At 34.8% G+C, this 26,231-nt stretch overlaps 1 protein-coding gene across 1 annotated transcript in view; it reads left to right on the forward strand.

Moving 5' to 3' along the window:
• Positions 1-24,481, forward strand: part of LINGO2 (leucine rich repeat and Ig domain containing 2) — a 329,669-nt gene extending 305,188 nt beyond the window's left edge. The window contains exon 2 of the mRNA XM_045840676.1: positions 21,939-24,481. Coding sequence (XP_045696632.1) covers positions 21,974-23,794 — 1,821 coding nt within the window. The 5' untranslated portion in view covers positions 21,939-21,973 and the 3' untranslated portion in view covers positions 23,795-24,481. The remainder of the gene's footprint in view (positions 1-21,938) is intronic.
• Positions 24,482-26,231: the final 1,750 nt, after the last annotated feature.

The raw sequence follows: 26,231 nt of genomic DNA on the forward strand, positions 1-26,231 counted from the left end.
AAATAGGCAAACCAACAAAAGAGTATTCAAAAAAATTTTCTGAAGCTGAATGCAGCCTCTCACAATGCCAGCTTGTACAGATTGGTTAGAACACTAGAACACTCACCTTGCAGGGGAAGTCTGTACTACAAGGTGCCCACCCTCTAGAAGATAATTCCATTTTTTGGAGGGACTCCCTCACATGTTACAGACTCACAGTCTGGGAATACACCATACAGCAATACTAGGATCTGTCTTCAAGGACACCTAGTGTCCCCTTTCAGAAGAACCTCAGTACCTCAGAAGCTGCATCTGAAAACCTGAGGGCTGGGCTGCAGCAGCAGTGACTGCCCCACTCCATCCAGTGAGTCTCTTCCTAGGCAGTAACTGACCTTTCCTCTAGAATGATTTCCTTAAATTTTTCAGATCTCCAGTCTCACAACTATTTCTGTAAGTCAGGGACAGAATTCCACCTGTTCCTGAAGTAAGACTTCCTCAGAACAGAGTTTTCATTCTGCACTAGAGCAGATTCATCACCTGAATCAGAATCACCTGAAAGTACCTATTAACAATGAAGTCCCATGGGCACTTCCTGAACCTAATAACTCATAATTACCTTCCCCACTCCCTGACCTCTGAGAATGATTCCTTGATGCACTAAAATCTGAAAACCCCATGCTTTAAGTTAACACTCACAATTCTGCAGGTGTTCTTCAGGGCAGTGTTTATGGAAGTGAGGGAAAAAGCTGTATGGATAAATTGAGGAAGAGCATTCCAGGTATAAAAATTGTTTTGATTTCTGCTATAATCTTCAATGTCATTTTATATGGAATACCCAGAAATTTCTATTGGCATGAAAAATACAGTAAAGCCTTTTATTCCTTGAATTGGCCTCATTGGTAAAAAGGATCTAGGGTTGGTGGTGAGCTAAGTTCAAATCACAAGGTTTCCAGCACTGCACAATTCCGTCAGTGTTGATCCAGACCTTACAAAGCAGGGACTTGTTTTCAGCAGACTGAAGTTGTTTGAAGATTCATTTAGGAGGATTTTTGTGAGGATAGGGAAAGGAGGATTGTGGTAGAAATGGGAAATTTTCTCTTGTTATACAAACTTGCATAGTTTGAAAGTTGCAGACTTGCATACTTGAAAGTCTTTCTTGTGACCCAGGTTTCCCAAATGTTACTGTTCTCATCAGACAATTTTATCTAATTAGCATCTATTTTTCACTTCTTTATGCAGTAATCAGCATTCAATTACCGGAACCCAGCTGCTGATACTAAAAAGCATTAAAAAATAAATTCATACAATAAATCCTTAGGTGCCCTCACAATGTCTTAAACTAAGACAAAGGAGTTTGATTCCTTGACTTCCCTTTCTTTCTTTTACCTACATGGATTCATTTCCTTTATATAGATCCTTCTGTGGCTTTGGCTCCATCCCAGGGCCCATTAGTGAAGGTCACAGGAAGAGGGTCAAAGAACAGAATAAAAACAAATGTTGAGCACTAACAGAAATCACCATCAAAAGATAGTAAGAGACAAATATTAACATATTGTAATCTTTTTAATTTGGTTTTAAAGAATCAAACTAATGTTGAAGACATTTTATCTAAAGTTAATCTACATGTATCTATTTGTTACAGAGAATTGTATTGTCTAGAGGAAAACTGTGGTCATTGCTTTGCACAGTCTTTGTGTTAGATTATAAGGACATGGTCATTGAAATCCTTCTTCAAAAGCCTTATAAACAAACTTGACTTATGCTTCATTAAGTGACTATTTTGATAATAATTTTTTAAAGTCAATTTCTAATTCTGTCAAATTATTTTTCATGTGCACTATGCATATTTTATAATACTTTGGCTACCTTAAGTCTTTCTTGAATGAGAAGGGAGGAAGGGAAAGGAAGGGAAAGGAAGGGAAAGGAAGGGAGGGAATGGGAACATGGGGGAAGGGAAAGGAAGAGAGAGAAAGAAGGGAGAGGTGGGAAAAAGAGAAAAATAGGAAGAGAAAAAAGACAAAAGAAAGAAAAGGTAAAAAAGAAAATGGAGGGAAAGAAGGAAGAAAAGAGAAAGACAGATTGTGTTTTTTTATGTGATTGATGTGGAAGTACACTGTAGATATAGAACTTGGGGATGTGACTTCGCTGTTTTGCTGTTTTAAGTCTGAAGAGAGGAATGGAGAACCAGAGTGTACAAAAGGCTTGTTTCCTATATGCCAACTATTTTATGTACCTCACCTTATTTAACAACCTTAAGAAATAGTTTAAAAATATATTTAATAAGATATTAGCCTTGACATAGGGAACTGAGGCTCCACGAGTTTACATACTATTATTAACATCATTATCACCAGTTGAAAGTCAGGCATTAAAGCCAGATATGATTGTCCAGAATTTTCTATTCCCTTTCCATGCTGTCTCTTTCATGATTGTGCTTCTGTTTCTATAGCTCACCATTATGTCTATGATTTCTTTTTTAAAAATGTATTTTTCAATTACAGTTGACATACAATATTATATTAGCTTCAGGTATGCAACATAGTAGTGAGACATCTGTATAACTTATGAAGTGATCACCCCAATAAGTCTAGTACCCACCTGGCACCCTGCACAGTTATATTATTGACTGCAACCCCTATGCTGTATTTGTATCCCTGTGGCTATTTTTTTAAATAACTGGTCATGTGTACTTAATTCCTTTCACCTTTTCACCCATCCCCCAATACCCTTCTCATCTATCTAGCAACTGTCAATTTGTTGTCTGTATCTATGAGTTAATTCATTTTGTTTGTTCATTTATTTTGTTTTTTTATATTCTACTTATCAGTGAAATCAAATGGTATTTATCTTTCTCTATCTGAAATTTCACTTTGCCTAATATCTTCTACATCCATCCATGTTAATACAAATGGAAAAATGTATGTTGTTCTTTTTCATGACTGAGTAATATTCCATTGTATATATGTACCACCTCTTCTTTATCCATTTGTCTTTCAGTGAACACTTAGGTTGCTTCCAGATCTTAGTTATTGTAAATAATGCTGCAATGAACATAGGGGTATATATAACTTATAGAATTAATGTTTTAGATATTTTCAGATAAGTACCCAGAAGTGGAATTGCTGGGTCATAGGGTAGTTCTATCTTTAATTTTGGAGGGAACCTCCAAACTGTTTCCCATAGTATCTGCACTAATTTACAATCCAAATAACAATGCACAAGGGTTCCTTTTTCTCCACATCCTGACCAACATTTGTTGATTTGTTGATGATAAGCATTCTGATGAAGTGACATTGTGATTTTCATTTTCATTTTTTCTGATGATTAGTGATTTTGAGCATCTTTTCATAGGTCTGTTGACCATCTGTTTGTATGTCCTTTAGGGCAATATACACATATTTTCTCTGGGGTTAATAGAATCCATAAGCATCACTGTTGCCACAGCAAAAACAGAACCCAAATATCAATGTTTTACTTAGGGTTAAAATGCAAACACCTTAGTATTACAGCCTTCTGTATGTAAAGATAACAAAGTGGCTTTGGACCTCTTACTTGATTTTAGACTATTTTTTCCTAAGACTAGATTAATCAATTACGATCAAAGAAATATTTTTTTTCAGATTTACATTGGAAGTAGTCAATTACTTTTGAGATCAGCATCCAGGAGAATAGTTATAACAGAATCCATGGACCCAGGGATGACATGACTATCAGTAAGAAATTCTACATGTTCCCAGGATAGTGGCCATCTCTCCTTCTTTGTTTGGATTTTTCACCTGTTGCCCAGAATTACTATTAATAGTACCCCAACCCCTTCACATAAATTCCCCAATTTGGATGGTATATTCTATTCTCAGTCTACCTGTAGAAAACCTAGCTCACCAGAGCAGATGCAAATGCACCTCTTTCCCACGTTAGGCTTTGCCATGCTGAGAACATGCAATATTAATACACTATAAGACTTTGATAAAATTAAAACCAATAAATTATACAATAAATTCTGCTTATGTAATTTAAAAAATATGTTGAGAGTTAGTACTTCTTTGTTTCTCTGCTATGGCAGATATATATTTTTGTAAAGATGAGCATAGGAAATGCAACTAGGCTATGGAGTCAATGACAGACGGGGGTTAGAATCCTAAACATGTCACTTAGTGCATGAGTGGCCTTGACTTAGTTGCTCAGATCTCTCTGTGCCTTAATTGCATATTCTGAGAAGGGTATTAGAAATACTACCATCTACCACCCAGGGTTGTTTTTACCAGAGTAACTGGGGCTTAATTTAAGACTGATCATTGACAGAGGGGAGTGGGGCTGGGAGAACTGGGTGGAAAAGGTGAAAGGATGCAGAAGTACAAATTGGAAGTTACAGAATAGTCATGAGGATATAAAGTACAGCATAGGGAATACAGTCAACAATATTGTAATGACTGTGTATGGTGCCAGACGGGTACTGGGAATACCAGGGGGACACTTGTCCAACCACCATGCTGTATACCTGAAATTGACACAAAATAATATTGAATGTAAATGGCAATTGAAAAATAAAATGTAAATTTAAAAAAGAAATAAAGGCTTTAGTTTAAATCACACTTCTTTGATGAATGTGAACTTGTATAATTTAACATAACCTAGAGACTCAGTTTCCCCATCTATAAATAGTAACATGACCAGTTCCTATCTCAAAAAAGGTTGTTTTGAGGACTGAATAATGTAATACATATAAAGGAAGCATGTCATAAATGTATTTATAATTTTAATGTATAATATGAGAAGATAATTAATAAGTCCTATAAATAATTTATAGCTGAAATTTAGTTAATATTGCCTTTATTTCTGGCCACATATTATGAGCTACTAGCAGGCCTAGTTTAAATTACAGTTTTCTTATCTGAAAACCAAACTAAACTTTCACTTGGTTTTAAATACTCAAGTGAAGGTTTTGCATAAACATAATGTGTGAATTATACGCCTAAAGTTGCTGAGTTAAGACTTCAAATAACACTGCTTTCTATAAAACAAAGTTAGAATTGCTAGAATTATTTCTTTATGTAAGCTGTTTTATACTCTCTCTGAGCTCTTTCATACTTTATCTGTTTTTTCACCTTCATTTTTAGTCATGAAAATCTCAATTTGCTGAGCCTTTTATTGGTTTTCTTTCAAGATAGTTTACCCAGATGAGGATAATTAGCATGTATATTGCATGAAGGTAAACATAATATTTAAGATACTGTAATTCCCTATGATTCCAGAAATGCTTACCAAATACAAATAAACTGGTATATACCCATGTATACAAACTTCCCTAGTATGTGTGTATCTGTACTATATAGTGTACATATATATTTGTTTCTGCATGTGTATATGTATGTGTGTACATATAACATGTATGTAGTGTGTATGTGCACATATATATAATCTCTAAGGGGACACATAGGTACCAACTCAAACTCACACACACAACACATGCACACAAATGCACATATATAAAAATTATTTTTTATTAAATTTATTGGTGTGATGTTTCACAAACCATACAGGTTTCAAATGTACAACTCAAATAAACATCATCTGCACCCTCTATCAGGCACTCATTGCACCAAGCAAAGTCCCCTTCTGTCCCCATTCCCCACCCATTTTGCCCACCTCCACCAACCCTCCACCCCCTTTTCCCTCCATCACCACATAATTGTCTTTTATACACATACACACACATATATGATTTTTGCTTAATCCCTTCATTCAGCCCCCCAATCACCCTCCCCTTTGATAGCTGTCAGTCCATTCTATGCATCTATGTCTCTGTTTCTATTTAGTCAGTTTATTCTGTTTATTAGATTCCATATATGAGTGAAATCCAATGGTATTTGACTTTCTCTGATTGACTTATTTAACTTAGCATAAAAATCTCCAGGTCCATCCATGCTGTGACAAAAGGTAAAACTTCCTTTTTGTTTTCACTTTTTTAAAAATAGCCAAGTACTATTCCATTATGTAAATGTACCACAGGTTTTTTATCCACTCATCCACTGATGGTTGTTTGGACTGTTTCCAGATCTCAGCTATTATAAATAATGCTGCAATGAACATAGAGGTTCATATATTCTTTTGAATTAGTGTTTAGGGTTTCTTAGGCTTTATTCCAGAAGTGCAATCTTTGGGTCATAAGGCAGTGCCATTTTTGAGTTTTTGAGGAAGCTTCATACTGTTTTTTCACAGTAGCTGCACCAGTCTGCATTCCTACCAACAGTACACAAGAGATCCCTTTCCTCCACATTCTTACCAACACTTGTTGTTTGTTGATTTATTGATGATGATAGCCATTCTGACAGGCATGTGGTTGTATGTCAGTGTAGTTTTAATTTGCATCTCTCTGATGATTAGTGATGTTGAGAATTTTTTCATGTGTCTATTGGCCATTCATATGTCTTCTTTGAAGAAGTATTTATTCAGGTTCTTTGCCCACTTTTTAATTGGGTTGGTTTGTCTTCTTGGTGTAGAGTAGTATAATTTTTCATATATTTTGGAAATTAACATCTTATGAGATGTATCATTGGCAAATATGTTCTCCTATTCAGTGGGTTATCTTCATTTTGTTGACAATTTCTTTTGTCAGGCAAAAACTTTTTATAATAGTTTAATGTAGTTCCCTTTTGCCTTTGTTTTCTTTACCTGAGGAGATATATTGGCAAAAATATTGCTATAAGAAATGTCTGAAAATTTACTGCCTGTTTTCTTCTAAGGTTTTTATGGTTTTACAACTTATATATAAATCTTTCACCTATTTTGAGTTTATTCTTGTGTATAGTGTAAGTTGGTGGCCTAGTTTTATTTTTTGAATTTATCCAATTTATCTCATTTTAATAAGACTATCTTCACTCCATTGTATGTTCTTGCCTCCTTTGTAAAATATCAATTGACCATAAAGGTGTGGGTTTATTTCTGGGCTCTCCATTCTGCCTCAATGATCTATATGCCTGTTCTTCTGCCAGTGCCAGTCTGTTTTGATTACTATGGATTTGTAATATAGTTTAATATGAGATTATTTGATACATCCAACCTTGTTTTTCTTTCTTAAGGTTGTTGAGGCTATTCAAGGTCTTTTGTGGTTTAATTTAAATTTTTTTGAATATTCTAGGTCTGTGAGATTGGTATTTTAATAGGAATTGCACTGAATCTGTAGATTGCTTTGGGTAGTGTGGACATTTTAATGATGTTACTTTTTCCTATCCATGAACACAGTATATGCTTCCACTTATTTGTACCTTCCTCAATTCCTTTATTCAGGATCTTATAATTTGCTGAGTACAGGTCTTTTATTTCATTAAAATTATCCCTAGGTACATTATATTTCTGTTACAGTAATAAATGAGACTACTTTATTAATTTCTCTGATATTTCATTATTGTTATATAAAAATGCCACTGATTTGTGAATATTAATTTTGTATTCTGCTACTTTGCCAAATTCATTTGTTAGATCTAGTAGTTTTTTGGTGGAGTATTTAGGGTTTTCTATATACAATATCATGCCATCTATGAATAATCACAGTTTTACTTCCTCTTTCCAACTTATATGTCTTTTATTTCTTCTTCTTGTGTGATTGCTGTGGTTTCCATGGTACTTCCAGTACTATGTTGAATAAGAGTGGTGAAAGTGGACATCTCTGTCTTGTTCCTGATCTTAAGGGAAACACTTTAGTTTTTGCTCAATAAGTATGATGTTGTCTGTGAGTTTGTTGTATATGGCCTTTACTATGTTGAGGTATGATCCCTCTATGCTCACTTTGCTGAGAGTTTTTATCATAAATGGGTGCTGGAATTTATCAAATGCTTTTTTCTGCACCTATTGATATGATCATGTGGTTTTTATTCTTCATTTTGTTTATGTGGTGTATCATGTTTATGGATTTGCATAGATTGTACCAGCCTTGCATCCCCAGAATAAATCCCACTTGATTGTGATGTGTGGTCTTTTTAATGTATTGCTGGATCTGGTTTGGTAATATTATGTTGAGGATTTTAACATTTTAACATCTATGTTTATCAGAGGTATTGGCCTATAATTTTCTTCCTTGGCAGCATCTTATCTGGTTTTGAAATTAAGATAATGCTGACCTTCTAAAAAGAACTTAGAAGTATTCCTTCCTCTTGAATTTTCTATAATGATATGAGGAGACTATGTGTTAGTTCTTCTTTGAATGTTTGTTAAAATCTGCCTGAGAAGGCAACTAGTCTTGGTTTTTGAATTCTTCCTGATTCAGTTTTGGAAGATTGTATGTTTCTAGGAATTTACCCATTTTCCCTAGGTTGTCTAATTTGGTGGAATATAACTGTTTATGGTATTTTCTTACATTCTCTGTATTTCTTTGGTGTCATTTGTTACTTCTCTTTAATTTCTTATTGTATTTATTTGGGTCCTCTCTCTCTCTCTCTCTTTTTTTTTTACCTTAGTGAGTCTGTTTAAAGGTTCATCAATCTTGTTTATCCTTTCAAAGAACCAACTCCTGGTTTCATTAATGTTATATATATATATAACATTACAAAATATGTATATAAATACACAAAATAATATGTAATAGATATTATATATTATATATAGTATAAGAATTATATACATATAATCAGTCCTATGTATTTATTTTCAGCTGAAAGAAATAAACAAAGAAATTGATTAGGATGTAAATTCTCTGCTTATTATAAATAACTCAATTGAAAGAAAGATAATATTTATAAATACTGTATCTGTAGGGACCAATGTCAAGCTTTGAGAGGAGAATGTTGGAGAAAGAATACAGAAATGGTAGAATGTTGAGAGTGTAGACAGAGAGTTTTTGTGCAAGTCTCATTTCAGCATTTGTTAGTTATTTGACTATAAGAACTTATACTTTCTGTGCTATTGTTCTTACAGAATTCTGATAAATGAAATTATCTGAAGCAAAAAGTTCATTGTATAAGTCTTTAATGTATTTCCCAAGTGGAAATACTGTGAGAGGCATTCAAATGTGATACTCTAATTAGGAGGAGCAAAATGTTTAGAAACACTGAATTAATGAAGATACAGCTATTCCTTTCTAAGTTTATTGTCAATCTCTGATTACAATGAGGAGAAAGACTTGGTTTTAACACCTTTTTAATCCTAGCCATTTTCCCAAATGGAGAAGGGGAGAACCAGAAGATTAAGAGCCCTGGGGAGGTAATTTTTTTTTAGCTAGGACATAACATTATTTTTTTTCCACTGTATAATTTTAAATTACTTTTCAGTTGTTACTTTCCATTTTGATTTTCCATTTGAAATTATAAATTTTTACTTTTAGAGTATTTAGGTTTTTTAAGTGAATTGATTTAAAAATAATACATTTTAAAATAATAATAGGTGCAGGTGATTCAAGGAAGGTCTGGACTGTTATCAAATGGCTGGCATTTGAAAGCACAGTGCTATTACTGTTACCTATCAGTAGAAGGTTGCCACTCTCCTTGATTAAGGTACTGTGTTGAGCAAGAGCACTGTTCTCAACCTTTATTCCTTTGGGAAACAAATAGGCATTAAAAGTACATTTATATATGAAAAGAGCTACTGCACAGATTTTACAGGCTAAAGCTGATGTGTAGTTGCCTTTGTAGTACCATTTGTAGTGCTATTGAGTCCTTTCTTTCCTACTGACTTACGCTACACTTGAGTGTTGGAGGCACCACAGATGAGAACTGCTGTTCCAAAAAGGTGGATAGGTACTAACTTAAAGAGCATGGATTCTAGTAGAGCAGATAAGACATATTCATACATAACATATGGCAGCAATAATAAGGTAGTGATAAAGCACTACAATATCCACGGGAGAAATACAAATAATGACCAAAAATGGGACTTATCTTCTGCCCTAACTTGGTCATGTGACCAATTAATTGATGAGAGACATGGCAGGCAATGTCTATGTGTTAGTTGTCCTCTAGAACAGAGGTGTACTGTGATTAAATTTCAAAGGGTTGTCATATTTTATGTTTTTTTCAAAATTAGTATAGTATAATGTACATTGAAAATCATTTTTTTAATGACCCCCCCACCAAAAAAAAGAAAGCAGGACTGATGGAATAAATACTAATGACTTGTAGCACAATCTAACATGTTGGTGTTTTTTGACAATCTATATTCATAATATAGGTCCAAATTTATTTTATTTTTAAAGACCTATTTATTTTTTCATTTCCATCATTGCATCCTCTCCCCTTTAGAACCATCAACTTGTTCCCTGTATCTATGGGTCTGTCTCTGTTTCATTTTATTTATTCATTTATTTTGTTTTAGATTTCACATATAAGTGAGATCATATGGTAGTTGTTCTTCTCTGACTTATTTCACTTAGCCTAATACCCTCTAGGTCCATCCACATTGTCGCAAATGGCAAAATTTCATTCTTTTTTATTGCTGAATATTACTCCATTGTGTATATGTACCACATCTTCTTTATCCATTCATTTTTTGAAGGACATGTAGGCTGCTGTCATATTTTGGCTGTTACTTGTAAAGATACAATGAAATAGGTGTGTATATATCTTTTTGAGTTAGTATTTTTTTAAATACCTAGAAGTGAAATTGCTGAATCATATGGTAGCTCTATTTTTTAAATTTTGTGAGGAGTCTTCATATTGTTTCTCAGAGTGCCTGCACTAATTTACAGTCCCACCAGTGGTATACAAGGGTTCCCTTATCTGCACATCGTCACCAGCACATGTTATTTGTTGATTTATTTGGTGATAGCCATTCTGACAGGAATGGGGTATATTTATTCAGATTCTCTGCCCATTTTAAAAAAGATTTTATTTATTTATTTTTTAGAGAGGGAAGGGAGGGAGAAAGAGAGAGAGAGAGAAACATCAGTGTGCAGTTGCTGGGGCCCAGGCCCTGCAACCCAGTCATGTGCCCTGACGGGGAATTGAACCTGTGATGCTTTGGTTTGCAGCCCTTGCTCAATTCACTGAACTACGCCAGTCAGGGCTCCTCTGCCCATTTTTAATCAGATTGTTATTTGGGTGTTACCGGTAAGTTGTATGACTTGTATATTTTGGATATTAACTGTTTATCAATTGTGTCATTTGTGAACATCTCCCATTTGGTCACTTGTCTTTTCATTTTGTTGATGGTTTCCTTCACTATGCAAAAACTTTTTAGTTTAATGTTGTTGCTCTTGTTTATTTTTTATTTTTTTTGCCTTCCTTGAGGAGAAATACCCAAAAAGATATCGCTAAGAATGATGTCAGAGTTTACTGCCTATGTTTACTTCCAGGAGTTTTATGGTTTAAGGTTTAACATTTAAGTCTCTAATCCACTTTAAGTTTATTATTATATAGGGAGTAAGTACAGGTACACATCTTTATCTTACTTTTTTTCACTTAATATTTTTATATAAAAAATTTCCAAGTTATTAAATATCTCAATAACCATAATTTTAATTCCTACATAATAGTCTAAGGAGATGTATCACAGATAATGCACTTATTTCTCCATAACTAGACATTATTTTTGCAATATTTTAATATGTTAAATGGTGTAATAAAATGTATCTTTGATGTTTAAAGTTATAATTTCATTCCAACTTAGAAAAATATTAATATCATTAACTTGTTTACTGGACAGGATTTTTCTACTAGACTATTAAGTGTCTGAGAATAAAAATTGCCTTTACACACTTATATGTCCTCAGCTCTGCCTTGCACATAGACAGTAACTAGTATGTATTTATTGAGTTAAATTGAATATACTTTCCTCTCTGACAGTTTCCCACTCTCTTATGGAGGGAATTCAAGCAATCAGTTGGCAGCCATGAGTTACTAAAAATAAAGGAAAATCCCCAAATATCTGTTAGGAGTTTTCTTAGGATGCAAAGAATTACACATTCTTTCTTAGACTAATCCATGGCCTCTAGATTGCCTATCCCTAGAGGTGACTTATATCAGGAAAATATTTTAGTTTGTCATATAGCTATAAAAATGGCATTTGCCTTCATTTTCTCATCTAAAAAGCTATAAAAATAATAAAATTTCTATCATCTAGGAACTTAATAATGGCTTAGTATTAATTAAGAATAGGCACAGAAATGGGAACTTTAGATGCAATTCTCTGTCTAGCAAAGATAGAGAATTGGTTACATCAATAAATGTCAAAGTTGAACTACAGTATGGCAAGATATGATTGTTTTTTTCTCTAACATGGGGAGGGGGGCAGAAGCTAGAATTATTAGAATGTAGATTTACATCAGTGATTTTTTAAATAGATGGTCAAAATTTTAGATGCCTAAATCCTTTCTGAAATAACTTACAAATAAATAATGGAAGCTTAAATATACCCATAAAAATAGATATTTAATGCTAATTTATATTTTTTTCAGCAGAGAATGGCTAATTACTTACCAAACCTGCTTTCTCTTCCTCATACGGACATAGATATACTCACATGACTGAGTTCTGGCCACTAAAGTATGAGCAGAAATTTTGAGTGCTATTGTCAGGTCTGATGGAATAGAAAGGACTTAAAAGATCTAGAAGAAGGTGCAGCTGCAAAACACATACACATAGTTCCCTCAGTTTCCATGGAGTAGAACTAATAAAACCACTGAGGTCCTAGGGTTTATCTGTTACAAAATCTGGCAGAAATGTTTATTTGTTCATTTCCAGGGTCTTTCCTATGGGATTTAAAATACCTATCTTGTCTGAACAGCTTTAAACAAGACAGAAGCTAAAATGTCTAAGTGCCTTCCACATCAAGTAATTAAAACCTGATAATTTCCAGAGAGACTCATTCATGGATGCCCATACCTCAAAGAGCCCTGTTTTCAGAGAACCATAGGTAAAATTGAGGAATCTGAAGGGGAAACTACATAACAGAATTCTCCTTCATTTGATCTTACTTTCCCAAGTAAAATGTAATAATCTTACAAAAGAGAAGGAGCTGTCTTCTGTGGTCACACCTTTCATCAAGATGGGCCTGAGTGGATCTTGGGACTGAATGGTTAGCACTGAAAAGCCAATGATGTTCTTGTTTGTTTGTTTCTTTCTTCATGCCAATGAGAGAGACATATTTTATAATTTTTTCTAACTCTATCTTCAGAAATATTTGAGGAAGTTATCAACAGAAGTTTTTTTGTCCTTGGTTGTTTTTATGTCTTCTCATTTGTACTATGAGATACTTAACAGGCCTTAATATCTACCCAGATAGAATAATCCTGTGCCACCAAATTGCCTAGGACAGGGGTGTCAAACTCATTCTCACTAGGGGCTACATCAGCCTCATGGTTGCCTTCAAAGGGCCAAATGTAATTTCAACTCCTTAACAGTTAAGTAGTAGTTACATTTATATGGTCCTAAAATTATTTCAGCTCTTTGAAGGCAACTGCAAGACTGATGTGGCCCCTGGTGAAAATGAGTTTGACACCCTTGGTCTATGAGGTAGCTACATCAGGAAAGGTTTTTAGTATGTCCTTCAACTGAGAGATGTTATGTCTAAGAGGCATCATTTGCAATATTCTCTTTTTTCTACATAATAATAACCAACATGTATAGAGCTCTGACTTTATATACACTATCACATTTCATTATCAGAATAACCTTGTAAGATAGTTACTATTGTTCTCATGTCAGAGATAAGAAAACTGAGGGTAAGAGAGGGTTAAGATTCATACACATTTCTGTCATTGTGTATCTATGCTCTCAGCCATCAGCTGAAGCTGCCTTCCAGGTTTGGAGCATGGAGTATCACATTTGTGAGGACATCTGCATCTTAAGCCAACCATCTTTTAATTAATAATAATTTCAAACAGACATCTCAAAACTAGACAAAAACCACTTTTATCTTTAAAAGTTTTAAGTGAAATAGGCATACTATATGGCCAAGTATTTCTATGTAGGCCAAAAAGAGACCCAAAACTGTAGGAGAAGAGCAAATAATTTGCATTTCAAAGAGATAAAAATAAACACAAGAATAGAGAGCTCTCCAGTTTTAGGAAAGATTAACAAGCTATTCATGAATGACTTAGGATAAGCTTTGCTAATTGTTTACTAGTCACACAACTACCAGAAGAACTCGTGTTTTGAAATAGATACAGTCCGGTGATTTGGAACCATGAAAAAAGATGCCAAAGCATAGCCAAAAGGAAAGATGAGAAAATGTTAAGTTTTTCTCTTTTTAAAAGGAAGCATTACTACAAAAATTGTTTTTTAAAAAAATTAATTATATTTACTATCTTAGATGAGATGCATTTGTGATAATGTATACCAAAAGATGGAAGAAGTACAGGGTAAAGGTTAGGGTTCTGCTTTTGAAGTTAAAAAATTCTGCATAGAAATATTGGCTCCATTATCACTAGGGCTAACCTTAGAAAAATGACTCAACAAGCTATAAGGGTGCTTTCCCCTTCTTCTGAAGTCAAGAGACAAGTGCTACAAAATAAGACTTGTGGAATTTTTCACAGTCTTTCACCATAGTGAAACAAATATTAGGTTAGATAGCCTCTTTTGTGGTCAAGGAAGTTGCTGCTATAATAAGACTATTCTGCATTGACAAGGGTTTCCTGGGCAAATGATGTTCCCCAAGCCAAACCAGGGCAACATGCATGAAAGAGCCAGAATGAGAGCTATCTTAGGTCCTTTCAATAATGCCATCATGGAGGGTAATGCAGCCTCAGTAAATACAGCAAATACTAGCTGGAACTGAGTATTTCTAGGGACTGCAGAATGACTACTAAACAAACCAGAACAGAGGTTTACTCATCGAGATCAAGGAAACTGCCAATAAGATATCTCTTAATTATGGGTCCCAAAGAGCCCCAGAAATTGCCCCATAAAAGGAATTATCTTTAAAATCTGCCAGTCCCATAGAGCACTAAGTTATCCATGACAGTTCCCAGGAAATAAGAACTTTTCTGATCTCCTCACCTCACCCCAATAAATTACAAAGAGACAATAGAGGAAAAAAATAAGACATTATTTGATTACCTTCATGAGTCTTGCTTGCTTGATTTATTAGTTGTATACCATTTTATATTAATTTCACTGCATTAAATCATACAAAGACCTAATTTTGATACAGACAGACTCTAACATCTATATAGGATTCTAATCAAATGATAATTGCAAGCATTTATTGGTCTGTATCCAAGAAACTAGAAATCAAAATGCTATTTTCAGTTGTTTACAGAAATGTTAGTTTGCACATGGTTAATTGGGAAGTATCTACAGTGGTGGGTAACTGTTTACCTACCTGCATGAGCCACCAAGTAATTTTATCATTACCTTTGTAAGTTTTGCTTTAAAAATAATTTTCTTATAACATAAAACTTATTGGGTATTTTCTAAATCTGGCTTTCATGTTGGCTATTTCCATCTTGAATGTTCTTCAAGTTGAGCCTTAATATTGAAAGTTTTCATTTCCTCCTTACCAAAAATAAGTAGAAAGAAAAAGGTAAAAATATAATGCTTTGGAGTATAACCAGAAACCATATAGAAAGATAAATTTTATTTAGAAAACTAGTTCCAATCCAATGCTTCCTGCCCTGTAGGGAATTTTGGGGTTCAATCTCAAGTTCACTTAGGTCCTTCAAAGAACTTAGGTAAACCTAGTAACTCAAGGCTTGCTCACACTAAAAGTGATTTCTCTTAGTTTTCAAAAGTTTTATACAAGTTTCACAGCTCTTCATTATCTAATATAGGCACAGACCACTACTTCTGAATTTACAGTATTAGACATCTGGAAGTTAGAACCTCAGAACCTCATATGTATTTTGGACACCTTTATTCATTAAATCATTTTTTCCACCTCATCTCTCTTATCACCCACCTCTCTCCATTTGAGAAATAACTTTACTGATAAAAAATCCTATCATCAGCTAGTGTGAGGGTTTAAAGAAATTTCTGTGCTATCCATTTATTGTTCTGTGCCCATGTTCAATTGCCAGAGAACTAAATTAATCTTAGAATTCCCAGGCTAAGCAGTTTATCATTACCCTATCATCCATCAAAACAGCTATTTCTCTTCTAAACTTTCTTCTTAAACAACATACAACCATCACCTCTTTCCTGTTTTTACTTGTGTTTTATAAAAATGGTGGCTGTCTGAAATTCTCCATTTCTCCTCCTCCAGTCTACCAATCGATTTCTCTTTATCACTGTATCAGCTATTTGAGGATCTCCTTTTCCAGTGTCCTCCTAATCTGTCCCCAGAGAAAATCCATGCCTTCTGTCTTGCTGGATATTGCCTCAATTATCTCATAAAAATTATAGTAATATCAGCTATTATTTATGTGCTATGCATCTGATATATACCACCTGTGATCCTTTCTGCTTTGTTTTCAAAGACTAACAGGAGATGATGAGACCATAGATGTTATCAGCCTACCCATGTCCCACAGCTAACAACTGTTAAACTCAGAATTTGAGCCAGATATTATGGAGTCCAAATTTTTGCTATTTCTATTCTTCCACATTGCTTCTTTAAGTCTACTTCCTGAAGTTTTTGTTCATTTTCTTTCACTAATAGAATGAGCTATAAATAAGTATCCAGAACACAAAAAGTATAAGTATGACAATACCCAACTTCATATACCAATCATTGTGCCTGAGTGTCCCTTTGATCAGAATCAATGGAAAGTCCTATATGACCAATATGGATATGACTAATAACACTGAATATTATAGTTTTCTGCTTTATTCTTAACAAAATGAAGTTCTTCTTGTCAAACCTTGGACATAGTTGGACATTATGATAAGGTTTTGATTGTACAACTTTTACTGACAGTGAAATCTAAATGGAGTCAGCAATTTGTCCTTCTAGACTAAAACAGAAATATTTGAGATGAGAATAATAATGTGCAACCTTCCTAAATAGTTTTCAAACTACTTCAAAAAACTATGATGAGCTATGATCCAAAATGATCTCTGTCTTCCTGAGACAGTACTAGAATGGGAGAAGTACTGAAACTGGGGAAATGACTAGTAAGTCTGACTACCCACCACATGAAATCCAAACTCATGCGGTAGGTACTGGTTGAAAAGGAAAGGGGTTTATTCAGGAGTCCACTATCTGAGAAGATGGCAGGCCCATACCTTCAAAACCATCTTTGCATCTCAGGCATCCTGGCTAGGTTATATATGGGAACTGTGGGAAGGGAACATTGCTGAGGAAATTCTGGTGACTTGCAGTTTCTCAGCTCTGCACTTGGGTGGTCTCATTGTGATCTCCTGCATGCGTCATCATGTAGGTCCACTGCTCTATTTCCAGTTTTACTGCTGACATTCAGGAGCAGGGTGTGCAGACAGCCTTTCTGCTGGTTCTGATGTGAATTGCTGACATCTGTCCAGTTCTTGTAGTCAGGATCGTTCCTTGAACTATGATTACTGATATTTACAAATTACTCATAAGGAAACTTTTAATAGATGAATCTTCTATAAGTCCATTAGTACAACTTATTCTATGATTACTACTTGATTAGTATATTATGTTTTTTTTTAATTTTCAATCACTGTTAGAGTATTCTAGATCTGAAGGGAGTTTGCTGCCTACTTGCTAAGTACTTATCTATCCTTCTTTGTAATTGTCTTTCGCTTTGACTGGAATCAAAATAACCATTTCTTAGGGGAAAAATGCTAATACTATCTACCTAAGTTGTGCTCCTGCCTGGTTAAGTTGCTGCTGTGATTGAATTAGATACTGTCATTTCCATGTTAGACACACTCAGGGCCAAATTAAAGGGTTTAAGCAATAAAATGACTTTTCCCTAAATCATTAGTGAAATAGATCAGAAATAGGATGTCATTTATCTCCTTATCTAATAGTAATGTGTATATTGAACAAACACTGCCAGAAAAGACTGTACTCTTCAAATAACAAGCATAAACAACCCATGATGTGGACAATAGTGTGGGGATTGACTGTGGAAATGGGGATGGGCAGCGCAGGGGAGAACAAAAGGGGGAAATTGGGACAACTCTAATAGAACAACAATTAAAGACTGTACTTTTCAGTGAAAATTTTAAAAGTAACTCATTCTTTACCAGCAATTTCAAATAAACTGAAAAGGGCAATGTATGTAATAAAACTTTTATCTTGAACATAGTCATATAATTGTAATAGAAACTATATTTTTCTTGTCTTACCCAAGAAATACTAAAAAGTATTTGACAAATTTTATTTTAAAAAGTATAAAATCATTACTCTGCCCAGGAAACCCACACGTCTTAGCCCAGTGTGGACACATTTGAGGGAACCAGGAATTCCTCATTTTGTTATTGCTATTAAGCTTGCCATCTCAGGGAATGACCAGGCCCAATCCACTTGACAAAAGGCAAGCAATCATCTTTGCCTCTTCCTCTCCTCACAGTCAATCTTTAACTAAAGCATTTTTATTCTGCTTCAAAATCTCTCTTGAAACTGTCCATTTATCCAAGCCCACTCCTATGACCCTGATTGGGTACCACTTTTATTCTGGCTTCATTTAATGTAACAGCTTTCTGCATTTCCAGCTTCAAGTTTTTCCCTCCTGAAAGCTGATTTTTCATGCTGCATTCAGATTAATCTTCTCAAAATGTAAATCTGATCATACTGCTATTTTTCATAAAACACTTCAATGGCTGATCATCGCCCTCAAGATAAAGTGAAAACAGCTTATTACAGTTTGTAATTCATTCCCCCAATTACCTCTTCAGCCTCTATTCTCTCCTGTTTCTTCTCCAGCCATTCCGGAATACTTTAATTCCCCCATCACAGCACATTCTCCATCATTTCCATGTGTTTGCACAGGCTGTTCACTTTGCCTAGAACACCTCACTCCACCGAAAATTGGGGGGAAGGGATATATGGAAATACACTGTTGCAAGGCTGCTATATATTTTACCTGAAGCAATTTGGTAACTCTAAGTAGATTGTTGTAAACTAAAGATGTAAAGCACAATCCCTAGAAAAACAAATAAAAATAATATAAATAAGTATATAGGAAAATTACTAGAGAAATTGAAGTGTAATACTAAAAACTAATTGATTAAAATAATAAGACAAGAAAGGAGAAAGAAAGGAACAGAAAAAATCAAGCCACAAATACACAACAAATAACAAAATGGCATACCTGAATGCAACTTTAGCTTAAATGGACAAATCAGTCTAGCAAAGGCACCGATTACAAAGATCATCAGATGATTCAAAAGCAAGAACTAGCCACCTGCTGTCTAGAGGAGCTCTTTAACCTGTCTGTGCTCCCAAAGACAAATATGGAAAAAGGTTGGAGGTGGTGGGTATAATATAGCATAAATATATATTTCCAAATATAATATTGAATACTTATCTCCAAAGTCAGGTCTATATATTAAATATGTGTAGCTTTTTGTATTGCAATCATACCTCAACAAAGTTGTTATAGTAAATTTTTTCAAGTAACAAAGAAAAAAGACATTCAAGAGAATGAACATGTTAAATGTCAATATGTTGAAGTTTAATATATTAATTAGCCTCCTCTTTGCTGTATCTAAACTCTGGAAAGTTGTTACTAGTTTATATTCCTTCTATCAGTTCCTTCTTCCCTTGTTAATTCTGGGTAAAAATAATTATTGAACTTTGACAACCTGGCAGACAAAAATGATGTAACTCTTATTTTATTTGTATTTCTTTGCTCACTAGTGAAGTTGGTGATCTTTTCATATATTCATTAATTGTTTTTAGTTTTTATTACATTCACCTCTTTTTCTTATTGATTAATTGTTTATTTAGTACTATTTTTAATCTCTCATCTATTAAAAGTCTAAAATGTATTCTACAATTTAGCAATTGCCTTTGTGTACGCATTGTTTAATTCTTGTTATACTATTATTTTTAAGTGCATAAAATTAAACAGATGGTTGTTTCCTTTCATGAATTCTAGCTTTAGTCATAGAAAATGTTTTTTAACTCTATAATAAAATTATTGAAATTTCTTTTAGTACATTATTTTTTCTTGCATTTTAACTTCCTAATTTACCTGGAATTTATTTTATTGAAATTTATTTTAGTGAAGTTTATGTACTTTTCCTACTAAATATTTAGCCAATTACAGCCAATCATCTATACTTTTCTCACTGAATTAAAATGGAACCTTTTGTGTATACTGACATTTCAAATATATTTAGATATAATTCCTTATGCTTCTGTTTCATTAACTGTATATTTTTGTGTTAGTGTCATGTTGCTTTATTATTTGCATTTTTACAACTTACATTTAATATCTTGTAGGGTAAGTCTGTTTTCACTACTATTTTTGTTTCTGATTATTCTCATGTATATAGTCTTCTGAATGAACTTTTAGAATTTTGGGTGAACTAATCTTTGTAAAATATGTATTTATTGAGGAAGAATCATCTATGTAATATCAAGTCTTTCTATTGAAATATATACTATGTCTCTTTTTTGAAAAGTTTTGTCCTGTGAGTTCTGTGTATTTCTTATAAAGTTTATTCTAAAGAATTTGGTTTTATTTTCAAAGATGCAGTGACTGAAATCATTTTTTTCAATAATATTTTCTGTGTTTTATATATAAAAATTATATTTTATAACATTAACTTACTTAATTCTCCTTTGTGTTAGAATTTTTCAGTTGATTTTCTGTTAGCTTTCAAAATAGACATTAATTATAACTCTTATGTTCCTATATAATTGATTTTGCTAGCAATTCTTGTGTCTTTGCCTTGCTTCTACATTTTGGAAAGCATTTTTCTAGTTACTCACCATTAAGTTTGATCCTAGTTTTGTTTTGTTTTTTTTCGGATGATTTGTTCAGATGTAGATAGATATAGCTCTACCAAGAGACATAGACATATATGTAAAAACTGTGACTGGAGAATTATACTCTTACTAACTGTCCTTTTACAATTCAGTAGTAAACATTGAAGTTTATCAAATACTTTTTATCTAAAAAATATTATCTTAAACTTACCTTGCATAAGATAGAGTGTTTGTGGAGGAAGTGTACCCCTAGGGGTCTCAGGTTGAGAAGCACAGCTCAACACACCTCTTGTCATTCAGCTGAGCAGTATGGTCTGGTTTGCTAAGTATCTACATTTAGAACATACTCATTTCTGATCTCACCTGATACCTATTTGATTTCAGTTAACAGGTTCACAGGGTTTGAATTTGAATATGAAAGAATGATAGCTCATTTGTTATTTAAAAATATTTTTCTTCAATTATGATTTTTCCCACTCTTCAATATTTAACCTAAGAACTTAAGGAAGCATTTTCATTATCATACTATTTTGGTGCCTTGATTCTTTCCCATCTCTATGCAAACACAAAGAACACAGAGTTTGAGGATCATTTTGTTTATGTCAAAATAGAAAATCTTTTCATAAATCAAAGTTACTGAATTCTGAAAGGTATACCACCTAATTGAAAGTTCTTTTACTATATATGTAGGAAAAAAAACCCAAGCTCTTACACTGAATGTAAACTTTGTTTTGTCCTTTGAACCTAAGGGCCAGATGTTAAGTGGAGCTTCTATTAGTTTTATTTTGAACACAGGATGATGTCCCAAACATTAGAAATGCAGACACTAATTCAAGCGGAATCAGTTTTCTCTTAGAATTCGACTTCTATTTTATCTGAATTCAGCTTAGAGCCTTTTGTAAAATATGTGTTGCTTTGCCTCACAGTCTGTGCTATACACTGTATTCGTTTCTTTTATAATTGTCAAATACTATAATTGTGGTTACTCTAGGGAGCTTCTATTATCATTCTCATTATTTGCATTTTATAGCCAAGAAAATTGGAGTGCAAGGAGGTGAAGTAACTTATCTAAGACCATGTTGCTAATACTTGAAGCTCTCAAAGTTCAGATCTGTGTGATGCCAAATCAAGGGTTCTTTCTATTATATGTCTGCCTTATTTATGTCCTTTTACCATTTCATGTCCTGACTCAATGTTTCTTCTTCTCTCTCTTGCCTCTTCTCCTGCAGGCCTCTGACCAAGGTGTAGACTAAGAGGTGGAGTCATGCTTCACACGGCCATATCATGTTGGCAGCCATTCCTGGGTCTGACTGTGGTATTAATCTTCATGGGATCCACCATTGGCTGCCCTGCTCGCTGCGAGTGCTCTGCCCAGAACAAATCTGTTAGCTGCCACAGAAGGCGACTGATTGCCATCCCAGAGGGCATTCCCATTGAGACCAAAATCTTGGACCTCAGCAAGAACAGACTGAAAAGTATCAACCCTGAAGAATTCATATCATACCCTCTACTAGAAGAGATAGACTTGAGTGACAACATCATCACAAATGTGGAGCCAGGAGCATTTAACAATCTCTTTAACCTGCGTTCCCTCCGCCTAAAAGGCAATCGCTTAAAGTTGGTCCCTTTGGGGGTATTCACGGGGCTGTCCAATCTCACCAAGCTTGACATTAGTGAGAATAAAATTGTCATCTTACTGGACTACATGTTCCAAGATCTACATAACCTGAAGTCTCTAGAAGTGGGGGACAATGATTTGGTTTATATATCACACAGGGCCTTCAGTGGGCTGCTTAGCTTGGAGCAGCTCACCCTGGAGAAATGCAACCTAACAGCAGTACCAACAGAAGCCCTCTCCCACCTTCGCAGCCTCATCAGCCTGCATATGAAGCATCTCAATATCAACAGTATGCCTGTGTATGCCTTTAAAAGATTGTTCCATCTGAAACACCTAGAGATTGACTATTGGCCTCTACTGGATATGATTCCTGCCAATAGCCTCTATGGTCTCAACCTCACATCTCTCTCTATCACCAATACCAACCTGTCCACAGTACCCTTCCTTGCCTTCAAACACCTGGTATATCTGACCCACCTTAACCTCTCCTACAACCCCATCAGCACTATTGAAGCTGGGATGTTCTCTGACCTGATCCGCCTTCAGGAGCTTCATATAGTGGGGGCCCAGCTCCGTACCATCGAGCCTCACTCCTTTCAAGGGCTCCGCTTCCTTCGCGTGCTCAATGTGTCTCAGAACCTACTGGAAACTTTGGAAGAGAATGTATTCTCCTCCCCTAGGGCTTTGGAGGTCCTGAGCATTAATAACAACCCACTGGCCTGTGACTGCCGTCTTCTCTGGATCCTGCAGCGGTATCCCACACTGCAGTTTGGTGGCCAGCAGCCCATGTGTGCTGGCCCAGACACTATTCGTGAGCGGTCCTTCAAGGATTTCCACAGCACTGCCCTTTCTTTCTATTTTACCTGCAAAAAACCCAAAATTCGTGAAAAAAAGTTACAGCATCTGCTGGTGGAAGAAGGGCAGACAGTCCAGCTAGAATGTAATGCTGACGGAGACCCTCAACCTGTGATCTCCTGGGTGACACCTCGAAGGCGTTTTATCACCACCAAGTCCAATGGAAGAGCCACTGTGTTGGGTGATGGCACCTTGGAAATCCGATTTGCACAGGATCAAGACAGTGGAATGTATGTTTGCATTGCTAGCAACGCTGCTGGGAATGACACCTTCACAGCCTCCTTGACTGTGAAAGGATTCACTTCAGACCGCTTCCTTTATGCGAACAGGACCCCTATGTATATGACCGACTCCAATGACACCATTTCCAATGGCACCAATGCCAATACTTTTTCCCTGGACCTTAAAACAATACTGGTGTCTACAGCTATGGGCTGTTTCACATTCCTGGGAGTGGTTTTATTTTGTTTTCTCCTCCTCTTTGTATGGAGTCGAGGGAAAGGCAAGCACAAAAACAGCATTGACCTTGAGTATGTGCCCCGTAAAAACAATGGTGCTGTTGTGGAAGGTGAGGTGGCTGGACCCAGGAGGTTCAACATGAAAATGATTTGAAAGTCTACCACTCACACTTATTGTTTCTGAGTCATTGTCAGTAACCAGTAGGACAAGCTGGCACAGTAAATTACTAGGTTAAAAGGCAGCTTAGCGTAGCTGCCCCTGTGACAAAGCAGGGTCCATGGAAGCAGGAGGACTTCTTATGGAGACTCTCCACCTAGAGGCAGGCAGGCATGTGTCAAAGCCCTTCACACAGTGGGATACTAATTGTTTGCTTTGCAAATATTGGCATTCTGGGGATCTCAGTAATGAACCTGAACCTTTGGCTCATACTCATGGACGGTTATTCAACATTTTCTACCACTGCAGAAACAAAAGAAAAATTAAAAGGAACAACCTACAATGTAGGATTTACATATTGAAAGACACATTTGTCTAAAATATACTCTACAGAAAAATTTGTATCTATGATTATCATTTATTAAATCCTTGCACCATACCATATTGTCGGTTCAACACCACAAAGAAATCAATATATTCTTTACTCTTCCATTTTTTTGAAACATATATGCTGTATATGTTTTAAAGCAATATGAATGAGAGGTTGTGCTTTTAGTTACCCACCACTATAGCTCCAAGTGTGATTTCACCTTCCTTTACATACAGATAACCTGAAACTAGATCCCCAGAGTTGTGGGTGGAGATACATTGAAAGATGTGCTTGTCTCATGTAGGATGTCAAGAAACAAGACCCAAGGCAAAACTGTTCAACTCTGTTAACTCCTGTTACTTTAAATAAAGGCATGTGCCTAGTTTTGATACAGAATGGAATATTTTTATACTTGTGATATCACACTGGACCAGTTTACTGTAACAAAGCCCTTGGTTTCTCCTGAAGGTGGTAGGCCATTAGTTGTACCTGAAAAACACAAGGTAGGTGGTAAGAATGAAAATGATCCATTTAATGACAACTTGATTTTACTCCCATCAGTTGCTACTAATGGGTTAACAGAAAATGAAAAATAATATAATTGTTATATAGTATACTCATGGGGTAACATTTATCTCATAGCTTAGATCCAGAATTCAGATGTTCAAAAGCTCTCTGGATAAGAAGTTCTCAGATGCCAACACAAAGCAGGGTGACCCATGTGTAACATGATGTTAATGTGATTAAGAATCTGTCTAAAACACGATAGCTGTCTGAAGGCTGGATTGTCAGTCAAAGGAAGCATCTAGCCACTCTTACACTGTCTATTGAATAGACTCTATTCAAATGCTACAGACAAAGTATTACCATGAATGGGCAACTTCAGTGTTTCTCCCTGCTTCCTGACTAAGCAGAAAATTGGATTTTATTTTGAAAATTATCATGTGTAGACCAAGAGAAACCTGTCTTGTTTTTAAACAAGTGAGGAGAAACAAGATAGATTAAAAAACACTTATCATATTTTCCTCTAATGAGGAAAAACTGAGATAACGGCCCTATGAATATGTTAAATTGTGTTGACACTTTTACCCCTCTAACTCAAGGATGTTGCCCAATTCAATTTGTATTAATAATTGTTACTCAAAGTTAAAATATTATAGTTTTTTTAAATGGCATCATACCATTGCCACCAGTGATTTAGTTCAGGAAGATATAATTCCATTTGGCTAAATGTTGAGTGAATGAGTTTTCAAAGCATATATTCATGTGATCTGAAAAAGCATTAAATATAGAGTGTAGTCATGAAATGTGATATATTTAATCAGCATAGAACATAGAGGAAATCTCTACACTTTATACATTTTTAGAGGGAACTGAAAATGAGCTTCCTTTTGAACAGTCTATAAACTGGGATATAAGCTTTTTTTCTTGGCATATCAAATTGGGAGTTTGACTTTCAAAAAGCTGGCATTTGTTTTAATATTTAAAATTTTGAGCAATATCAATAAAATTAAATCCCCCCCAAAAGAGTGACAGGTCCAGAAACTGTTTTGCCAATTGGATTGCAGCATGGTTAAGCCCATTTCTCTCTTAATAAAGGGTGGAAAATGACATAAAGATTGAAGAATTGCTCTTTGAGTCATTTTTAATTTGACTTTCTTGATGATTGTCATAGATCTTTTAGAAATTAATCCCCCACTTATGGCAATTACCAAATTCATGTGTAAGAACACAGATCAATATCTGTTCTAAATTCTAGCAAAATTTCAAATTGTGTGCAAAAGAAATGGGTCTTTCAAATTAAAAAAAAAAGAACAAAGTTAAAGTGGAGACATAGTCTCCAAAACTGAATAGGAAATACTTTATCATAATTTTGTAATATTGTGTGAAGCAAGTGCTTAACTAATTGTCCAACTATAACAAAAAAGAGAAAGGGTGGGGGAAACAAAGAGAGAGAGACAGGAGGGAAAAGAAACACTGAGCAGTTAAAAGGACTTTGTAATTTAACTGCTGTTTTCTGTCAAAATTATCCAAAAATAGCTCATAAAATTGGATTAAAGTTAA

The sequence above is a fragment of the Phyllostomus hastatus genome, unplaced genomic scaffold, assembly GCF_019186645.2.
Source record: "Phyllostomus hastatus isolate PE091 unplaced genomic scaffold, TTU_PhHast_1.1 phas_contig_34, whole genome shotgun sequence".
Classification (NCBI taxonomy): Eukaryota; Metazoa; Chordata; class Mammalia; order Chiroptera; family Phyllostomidae; genus Phyllostomus; species Phyllostomus hastatus.